Genomic DNA, 10,768 nt, shown 5'->3' on the forward strand with positions numbered 1-10,768 from the left:
CTCCATGGTACCCGCAAAACACCGGTGAAACTCGCTATAACGGCTGCAAAACAGAGTAGAACAACATGCTCGGTCCAGCTACCACAACACCCGCTAAACTACCTTAGAACATCATAAAACACCACCCTTAATCAGGCCATACGAATCCCTTGTCATCCATCCCGTGACTCCTCAGACCGGACTCAATAATGAACAAAAAAACGTGCCAAAACAGGCGCACGCCTTAGCTAAGTACGAGAACGAAAACGACTCGGATCTAACCCTTATCCGTGATGCAAAGGACTCTTAAACTGATCATTATTCAACCCAACATGGACATCTTAACCTCCTAAACTAATCACTATATCAGCCGGAAATATCGACGCTATCTTTAAACCCTATACGACTGGGTAGTTCATGTATCACATAAAAGAAAAATCTAATAATAGTAACGGTTAGTACCTCCGATTTATTAGAGAAAGGAGGTGACGGAAAGGAGATGTATATCGTGTAGCGTATACGCGTTGGTAATCCGCTTATCGTCTGCGCCGTTCTCTTTCTTTCTTTCTTCGGTTATTATACGAGTATATGATAGGTTATATGTTTCTCGCATGTTTATATATGTGTGGGTCATACGTGGAAGCTACTTATTATTATTATTACTATTATTATTATGTAATCATTATGGGTATTATTTAATAAAAGCATTAATAAAAGTATTACTATTTACTTTATTTCCCTAATTCGTCCTAACTCAGTCATCGATCTAATTCCGTCTTTCTAATTAATTAACTAATTTAGTACATATTTGTGACGGGTGTTACATAAATATTATTTATAAGATAAAATATAAAATGCCCAATTATTATTTATGAAACACATTTCCATCTTGACTAGCTACTAACCATGCCATTAAATTACCGGGTATTACACTCTTTTCTCCTTAAAAAGAACTTCGTCCTCGAAGTTTACCCAAACACTCAAAACATTAACTCCATACATTTCAATAGAAATGCTATCAAAACAAATTTATATTATAATGACAATCGCACCGGTATAATATATAAAGCATAGATAAACAATCGTATGAAACCACATAAGCAAAGTTATAGTAACTTCAAAATAATAGTAGTATCACAAAATCCGACGAGCCAGCCATGTCACCCACGTCCCCAGCAAGCATCTTATAAGCACTACGGACCATGTATTCTCCATCCCGTTCGAGACCCCAATACCACAAATCATCATGTCTATTCCGACTAACCCGAACATTCAAAACCCGTTGTCTTTCAAAAGATAGGAATACCTGATTAATTTCCCCTACATTCCACCCCCCTCCATTCGGCATCAACAGCTCAGGCACAAGTATCCCCACATCACCTGCCCTACAAGCTAACGCCACACGCCTAGTTTGAGTGTTCGGTAACCACGCATGACCCCACACCTTCGTCTCAGTCCTGTCCCCAATCCTCCTCTTAAGCCCTCCGTCTAGCACCCTCCTAGCCTCCAAATTATTTCTCTATGTATAAATCGGATTATATCCTAGTTGGGCAGTCATAAAGTCTCCATTAGGAAAATATTTAGCCTTCATAAGACGAGTCCATAGACTATTCGGATTAGTGACCAACCGTCAAGCTTGCTTGCCCAACAACGCTAAGTTAAAGAGATGAAAATCTCTAAAACCCAACCCTCCAACACCCTTCGGCCGTGACATTTTATCTTATGCTACCCAGTTAATTTCTCTTTTACTTTCGTCACGTCCCCACCAAAAACAAGTCACTAGCGATCTCAACTCATAGCAAAAGTTTGCGGGAATTTTACACACACTCATCACATAGGTAGGGAGTGAATTGACAACTATCTTTATAAGAACCTCCTTACCAGCCCTTGACAAAATTTTCCCACGCCATCCTTGTATTCTTTTGCAGAGTTTGTCTCGAATAATGTCCGTAATCACTTTCTTAGACCATCTTATCACCATTGGAAGACCCAAGTAACGAGCTTGCTCCTCCACCATTACAAAACCCAGTTGTGCTGCAACCTCACTTTTACGACCCGGAGGAACTTCTTTGCTAAAAGAGACCGTCGTTTTATCTCGGTTTACTAGCTGCCCAGAAGCCATCTCGTACTTCCTCAAAATCCCATTAATGACATCCGCTTCCTCTAGAGAAGCTCTCGCAAAAGTGGCAAGTTCAGAAAATTGCAAAATTTTGTTTCGCAAAAGGGGTAAGTTTAGAAAATTTTATTTTAAGAACTCAAATGCATGTCAGGGCCTGCCGACTAATTGATTTTAAATTTGCAATTTTTTTTTGACAGTGAGAGAAAATAGGAGGTCAATCCATAGCTAACCTTGCAATGGAATGAGCAATCCTATTAAACGTCCTAGGACAATGACTTAGAGACATACAGTGAAAAGATAAAACCAAATGCTGTAAAGATAAAAGGATAGCTTTAACTGCATGATCCAATGCAGCAGAGTTGCAGACTTGAAGGACCAAATTCAAATAGTCCGAATTAGCGTTAATGTGTCTGTAACCCCGGGAGAAAGCATCACTGATAGCACATTTGAGTGCCATAGCTTCTGCTTGAAGAGGCGTCTTAGCCCAAAATTTTGAAGAACCAGTATGAAAAGAAGAACCCGAGCTATCCTGAAACAACCAACCAACGGTAGCTTTATAGGTAGGAGACCAGGAGGCATCACACTTAATGCGGATGTAATCCGGGCAAAGACGCTCTCCAATAAGGAATAAAGGATAAAAGTTCCGAATATTCGTCACATCTGAAGAATCTTCGGGAAGAGGAGTGTCAACTGGAGAATGAAAAGTTCGACGACGATCACTCATGGCATCGATGTTGATGTTGGCTTCAGTTGAGATTAGGCGTAAAGAATCTGGTAAGAAAGTTTCTGAACGAGCAAAGCTAAAATCGTTCCGCATACACCAAATTCTCTAAATAGTACTCATGAAGTTGGAGAGCAAGGAGAGAGATGCTTCTTGTTTCAAGAAATTTTATTTCTAAAAAAGACAAGTTCAAAAAATTTTATTTTAAGAACTCAAATGCATGTTAGGGCCTACCGACCAATTGACTTGACAATTGCAAAATTTTATTTCGCAAAAAAGGCAAGTTCATAAAATTTTATCTTAAGAACTAAAAATGCATGTCAGGCCTGCCGACCAATTTGAAAATTGCAAAATTTTATTTCGAAAAGAATCAAGTTCAGAAATTTTTATTTTAAGAACTCTGAATATGTGTAAGGACCCGCCGACCAAGTAATTTGAAATTTGCAAAATTTTAATTTTACGGGAAGATGAGACTTTATGAGAAAGCCCCCACTTTGGATGAATCTGGAAGATGAATGACAAAGTAGTCGACTGGGAGTAATTAGTGACAAATATATGACACTTAAAATTCAAATACATGTCCTAGATATGATGTTATGATGAATGCAAAGAATTGAGTTTCTTTTTGAAAAGATTTTGAAAAAGATGAGGTCTGACCCAAATGTGACCCAAGTAGAATTAATGGACACAATTACTCTAGAAATATCTCTAGTGTGGAGAATATTTATCATTTTTATTTGACCTATTTGTTTGAGTTATATTTTGATGAGTTCTGCCCTCTTTATAGTAACAAAGTTACAAACTCTACTAATTACGTAAAACTAATACCATAGAAACAAAATATTTTTGTGATCGTATAAACTTAGTGTACATCCCCCGAATTCTTAGATGCCGAACGAGGATGATAAATAGAATGGAGTAGAAGGTTCTATGGTGTTAGAAGACACTGGAGATCTATGTGCCTCTCTCACTCACCTAAGTGAAAGAAAGGATCATCCCAAGAGGAATGAAGACAATGTAACTCTGGATTAACTCGTCTGAGAAAGGAGAAATGACTACTTTGGAACTTGAATTGCAACTTTTGAGTGGAATTTTTTGCCTTGTGAATTTTTTAGACTTTTGAGATTGGATTCGATTGCAACTTTGGTTGGATTTTCTTTTTGTCTTATGAAATTTTGAGACTTTTGTCACTGGCTTTGATTGCAAATTTGACTGGAATTTTTTCTTTACTTGTGAATTTTTGAGTCTTTTGACACGGGAGTTGTATCTATTTGAGATTATAATTTTTCTCTTTGAGTATTTGAGAGTCTTGAAACTGGATTTGGATCTGTTTGAACTTGTATCGATACTTAGACTTATATCTTAAGTTCATCCTAAGGGACTAGTGCTCACCTATCTTGTTTTAAGAGCATGGAATGTTCTTAAAACCTAAAGGTCATTTGCTAAAATGGTCGATCATATGAGTTGTGCTCATTTGGTTGTCATTTGAGATATGAGAAATTAACAAATATTGTAGAAAGCAATTTTTGCTTATTTGGGAAATTGACGAATCTGGTAGTCATTTGAAATATGGAAAATTGACAGATTGGGTAGAAAGATTGAGTCTCCAAACCTAGAGGTCACCTAGCTAGAAACACGACGAACAAGGAATTATCACACCACAGAAGATGGAAAAGGTGGTCAAATGCACGCCCTCGTTTAAGCTGATTCTAAGAGGTCGATTGATCTACACTAAAGAGATACGTCCTAAAGTATTTCAAGTCTATACTACTAGTTAAAGGTAAAAAGTAGAATAAGCGACTAATAAAAATAACATATGCTCTTTTATTTTATTTATGTAACTCAAAGAGGACTAGAATGGTCCTATTTTAATTGGGATAAATTACATGCCACTAGATAGAAAATGGATACTCTCCTTTTTATTGTTTTGACGCGCTTTTCCAGCTGATTGTTTTTTCGTAACTCGTTACTTTTTGAGATAATCAATGACCTGACTTAGACTTGGAATTTCATGAGATGGTGTACTGCAGGGAAGAGATTTTTTTGTTCAAAGAGATATTTTGATGCGGTGGAAGAATTTAATATTTAGCATGGGATATACTGGTATTTACAATGGATTATATGTGAGTCTTTTTTTAAGAAGAAAACTGAAAAATTTTTAAAGATTTTTTTAAGTCGAAAATTGTAATAAGACCCGATTTAAATAAAAAAAGAAATAAATAAAACAAAAAAAATCATTTTATGAAAATTCCATGTATGATGATCAATGTATGCAACAAATATGTATGCACCTGTATATCTAATGGATTCAGTTAGAATAATGCATGCGAGAAAGTTAAATCCTAAGTAGTAAGTACGGAGTACCTAGGCTACTAGCTTACTATGTACGGTGTAACTAGAGATGGTAGTGGGCCGTGCTGGGCCGGCCTGCGTGCCGGCCCACCGTGCCACCTCCCAAAAATGGCCCGGCCCAGGCACGCTAATTTGGCCCACCGTGCTGTGCCGTGCCGTGCTTGGCCTGTACTTGACAAACCTAGCCGCGGCCCGCCTATGGCACGGTTATTTTCATGCTGGGCCGTGCCTGGCCCATGGGCTGGTCGTGCCTTGTTCATGGGCCGGCCCATCGTGCTATTTTCCTTTTTTTTTAAAACAAAGAACTTTTTATAATAATTGTATGATTTTAGTACTTTTTGTTTATTAATATAATAATTTAAGGTGCAACATGACCCTTACAATGGTAATTTTCAGGAGGAAGAGAGACTTGCTGCTAAGTCCTTTATGGAGCTAGAGGAAGCTAGGAGAAGTTTCCTTGCTCAAAAAGCAAAAATGCAGTGGCTAACACAATGGAGATGACAACACTAATTTCTTCCATTGTTCCATCAAAGCTCGAAGAAAGCATAATAAAATACTCAAGATTAAGGATATGATGGGGCAAATGGCTGAAAGTCCTGATGATATTGAGAATGCTTTCATCAGTTATTATCAGCACCTCCTGGGCAGTGCTAATCCTGTTACTGCTGTGTGTGCAGCAGTTGTTAGGATTGGCCCTGTTTTATCTGCTGATCAGGCTGCCCATTTGATTAGAGAGATTTCTCCAGCAGAGATTAGAGCTTCCGTTTTTTCCATCCCCTCTGACAAGGCGCCTGGACCAGACGGCTTCACCAGTCAATTCTTTAAAGATGCTTACCCGCTTGTGGGCACTGATTTCTTGGTTGCTGTGCAAGAGTTTTTCTCATCAGGCAAGCTCTTACAGCAGGTCAATGCTACTATTATCACTCTGATTCCTAAGAAAGATAGCCCTGCTTCAGTTATGGACTTTAGACCCATTGCTTGCTGCAATGTGATTTATAAGTGCATTACTAAGGTCATTTGCACTAGACTCAATGAAGTTCTTGGTACTCTTGTTATTGATAATCAAAGTGCCTTTATTAAAGGAAGGGACATTGTAGATAATGTTCTTATTTGCCAAGACCTTCTTAGGCGTTATAATAGGAAGACTTGCTCCCCTAGAGCTCTGTTGAAAATTGACTTAAGGAAAGCATATGACTCTATTGAATGGTCTTTTATAGATGGTATGCTGATTGCTCTGAAGTTCCCTGATAAAATGAGGCACTGGATCATGGCTTGTGTGCCCTCTCCTACTTTTTCTTTATCCTTGAACTTATTTGGTTACTTCAAGGGCAAAAGAGGAATTCGGCAAGGAGATCCTATGTCCCCTCTGATCTTCACACTTTGTATGGAGTATTTAACCAGAATTCTCAATGTTGTTACCTGCAAACCTGAGTTCCATTACCATCCTCTTTGTGAAAGGTTGAAGTTGAGCCATCTATGCTTTGCAGATGACCTCCTGTTATTTTGTAGGGGTGATTCTTCTTCTCTCATGATCCTCATGCGAGATCTTAAAACTTTTGAGGAGGCTTTTGGCCTTCAAGTTAATAAAGAGAAATCTGAAATCTATATGAATGGTGTCACCCTGATGGACCAGGACAAGTGCTTAAGGTTTTCTGGGTTTCAGTTGGGAAGTTTTCCATTTAGATATTTGGGAATTCCCATATCTTATAAGAGACTGAATGTAGCTGACTGCAACAGATTGACTGAGAAGATGGTTCAAAGAATCAGAGGATGGGGGGCTAGAAAATTAAGCTATGCAGGCAGGGTAGTGCTAATTAAATCAGTCCTATCTCATATCCAAACTTACTGGTGCAGGGTATTCATTATACCCAGTACAGTAATGAAAAAGATTGAAGGGATTTGCAGATCCTTTCTCTGGTCAGGGACTGAGTACTACAAAACTCCATTGGTTTCCTGGGACACTTGTTGCAGAAGTCAGGATGAAGGGGGGGTTAGGATTCATTCATGGTCCACATTGGAATCAGGTTATGCTGCCCAAGTATACATGGTGGATAGCAAATAAGGAGGATCATTTGTGGATCAAATAGGTGAATGCCATTTATATTAAGCAGCAGGACTGGTGGAATTATACTCTTTCCATTGGGACTAGCTGGACTTGGAGGCAAATCTGCAAAACTAAGGATCTTTTCAAGCAGGGTTATATCAATAATACCTGGTATGGGGAAGCTTATACTGTTCAGAAGGGGTATGCCTGGCTGCAAGGTCCTTACAGTAAGGTCCATTGGCATCATGTTATATGGAATATACTCAGTGTACCCAAGCACTCTTTTATTTTCTGGTTAGTTAGTCTGCAGAGACTTCTGACTAAAGATAAGCTTGCTAAATTTGGTGTACAGAATGATGCTACTTGCTTTCTATGCTGCACTGCTGTGGAAACCTGTGCTCATCTGTACTATGATTGTGTTTTCAGTGCACAGTGTCTGCAATTGGTGCAACAGTGGTTGTAAATTAATCTTCAGGGAGCAGAAATTGTGGACTGGTGTATCCATATGCGATGTAAATCTCTACTCAGGAAGCAAATTATTATGGCTGGTCTTGCCAGTATGGTCTATCATATCTGGATGGCTCGCAACAAATGCTGACTGAAAGGGGCTGTTGATCATCCTAGGATAGTGTTTCAGCATATTAAGCGTGATGTAATCCTTAGAGTTTCAGCTCGTTTAGGAGTGATTAAGCACAAAATTAGTTCTTCTTGGCTTGACCATGTAAGGAAGTTCTAAAGTATGTTTGGTACTTTGTGACCAAGTAGGGTGATGTAATTCTTCATGATTATGCTAATATATTAACCTTTCACCTAAAAAAAATATAATAATTTAAATAAAATATATATTTTATCAAATATTAATGTACTTTATTACTTGTATTTTTAATATATTCGATTTAATCAAATAATTAAGAAACGATGAAAAAAAAGAGTTTTTTATTAAACGATTAAGAAACAATGTTAAAAACAATACCTCAATCTTTTATTAAAAATGTATGAAACGATGTAACTACACGTCTACAAGTTTATTTAATTAAAAAAACGATGAAACGATTAAGAAACGATATGCAACTATGAATCTGACGAGGTGCTTGTTTCATCGGAATCAAGCTCGTGTTCATGATCGACAAAGTCTTGTTGTCAATTTTCGTCATCCATCCAATCCTTATAGCACACTAACATTTTAAGTGTATCGGATCTTAGATGAGTTCGTTTTTCATCCAATACCCTTTTTGCTCCACTAAAACCACTTTCGGATGCAACGGAAGACACTTGAATGCTTAAGAAGTCCCTTGCTATTGCCGACGTCACCGGAAGCGACCTCCTTTGATTTCGCCACCATTGCAAAAGGTCAAGGTTGTTGGACTCTTCTTCGGTCATACCTCGCATATAATCGTAGCTAGTGTACATTTGATACTCAGCCAAGTTGGATGTTGGAGTAGATTGTTGTCGACTCGGCCTTACTCGACTCATCAAACCTTTAAGAGCGGTCAAGCTCGCTCCTTGAATAGCACCACCACTAGTACCTGCACTAGAATTAGGATGAGAAGAAACACGAGTGAAGTTGCCAATAACAGACTCGTAATGGTTATATACAGTAAAAAATTGCGAATTAATTCTTTCTCTATATTAAGCTTCGTCAAAAGGTAAACGTAATAGACTCCTATAAACACCAACTAATTGTATAGTTTCCTCTAATTTCCACCTAGGGTCTAAAATCATACAAAAAACGTAAACAATGGGAATATAAGACCAATACTTGAGCCACTTTTGCTCCATTTTTGGAAGTAACCCGCTAAACATAGCATTTTGACGATAATTGTTAAAAAGTTGCGCAATAAGAATAACGTTACCAACGAAATAAGGAGAGGTAGGTTTATAAACATGTGAAAAAGAGGGAGTTGTAAAGTTAAAAGCACCTAATAAATCAATATACAATGAAATTTTCGTCCAATCCTCCTCTAATGACAAGTTATCAGGAAAGGCTCGGTTCCAAAAAGTAGTAAGAGGTTCTTTATAGGGAATCATAGCACTCAACATAATGTACATAGAATTCCACCTAGTGTTATTTTCGTCGGGAAATTTTATGCATTTATATCCTACGGCCTCGCAAAAATCTTTCCATTGTTTAAATCTCCACCTTGCCGAATTAAAATGCATAACAATATTTTTAAATTTCACATGATAAGTTTAATGCCTTCAAGACCATCTTTAACACATAAGTTTAAAACATGACATGCACATCTAACATGTAACAAATCACCATCTAAAATAATATCATTTAAACTAGCTTTTAACTTGTTAGCAACAGAATTTATGGTAGATGCATTATCAAAAGTACAAGTTAAAATTTTAGATGCAAGTCCGTAATCATTAATACCGTTCATGATAATTGCATGTGTATTTTCGGCATTATGAGGGTATTCTAATTTAGCAAAGTCAATGATTCGTTTTTGCATAGTCCAAGTGTCATCCAACCAATGAGCGGTAATGCATATATACGAATACTCGACGCCCGAATCCCACCCATAGTAGCACAACTACATATGCGATCACAATATCTACATTTGCAAACCGCTCTAGTTTTACACTTAAAAAAATGACTCCATGCTTCACTAGAATGACCCTTTTTACGTATTTCGTCCATTTCTTGTTCGGTACACCATACATCTACTACGGGTTGTTCGGGTTGTGTTTGGGATAGTGATGTCTCGGTAGATGACCCATGTTCGGACGGTGGTCTTATCCCCCCCGTCACAAAAGGTGGTAAAATAGGCATTGTACTAGGTCCTTCAAAAGCTTGATTTTCGAAAATAATATTTGTAAAATGCATGTTTTCAAGTGGTTACGGATTAAAATTCATATATTGGTTCATGTTTAATGGTGGTTCGGGGTTTGGTGAATCCGACTCACTAATATGACGTGACCTCTTAGACGAGTTTTGTGAGTCCATAATTATAATTAAATTTTTAAAAGACAAACTAATATTTAAATAGAATTAATTAACTAAATTTAACTCAACAAACAAAAATTAAAACAATATAGTAAAAAGTAGAGTTAGAAAATACAAACAAAGCTATCGGAATTCGGAATATCGAAATAAAGAATTGAACCTTTGCTTGAACCGAATACTCGATTCAACAAACCCGATGTTATAAAACCCGATTGGACCCTTGCTTGAACTTCCGTTTCAACAAACCCGATTAACTAATTACTTTATATAACTAATTATTTTATATTACTAATTGTTTTATATAAGATTTTTATATATTTATAAGTTATACTGTAAAATTATAAGAAGTATATAAGAATGAAGATAAGTAGAAGAGAATAAGAGATGGATTGAATTGTGAAGAAATGAATTGAATTAAGGTTGTCTTTATAGAGTTTGTAATTATAAAAAAAAAATAAGAAATTTAGCCGTTGAAATTTAGCTGACATCAACAATTCAGCATCATCAATATTCATCGTCATATTAGGCTATTAGCAGAGCAACGGTACAAAAGTACCAAAACAGAGCAACGACTATAATTCCAAGCCGGGTCTGTCTGCC

The 10,768-nt window shown here is 37.2% G+C and overlaps 1 protein-coding gene across 1 annotated transcript; it reads right to left on the minus strand.

Annotated features, from left to right (window-relative positions):
- Positions 1-2,312: 2,312 nt before the first annotated feature.
- LOC141600968 (uncharacterized) lies at positions 2,313-2,915 on the minus strand. Its single transcript, XM_074421227.1, has one exon. The coding sequence runs from the start codon at positions 2,913-2,915 to the stop codon at positions 2,313-2,315; it is 603 nt and encodes a 200-aa protein (XP_074277328.1).
- Between the last annotated feature and the right edge of the window lie 7,853 nt (positions 2,916-10,768).

The sequence above is a fragment of the Silene latifolia genome, chromosome 9 (genome assembly GCF_048544455.1).
Source record: "Silene latifolia isolate original U9 population chromosome 9, ASM4854445v1, whole genome shotgun sequence".
In the NCBI taxonomy this organism is placed as follows: Eukaryota; Viridiplantae; Streptophyta; class Magnoliopsida; order Caryophyllales; family Caryophyllaceae; genus Silene; species Silene latifolia.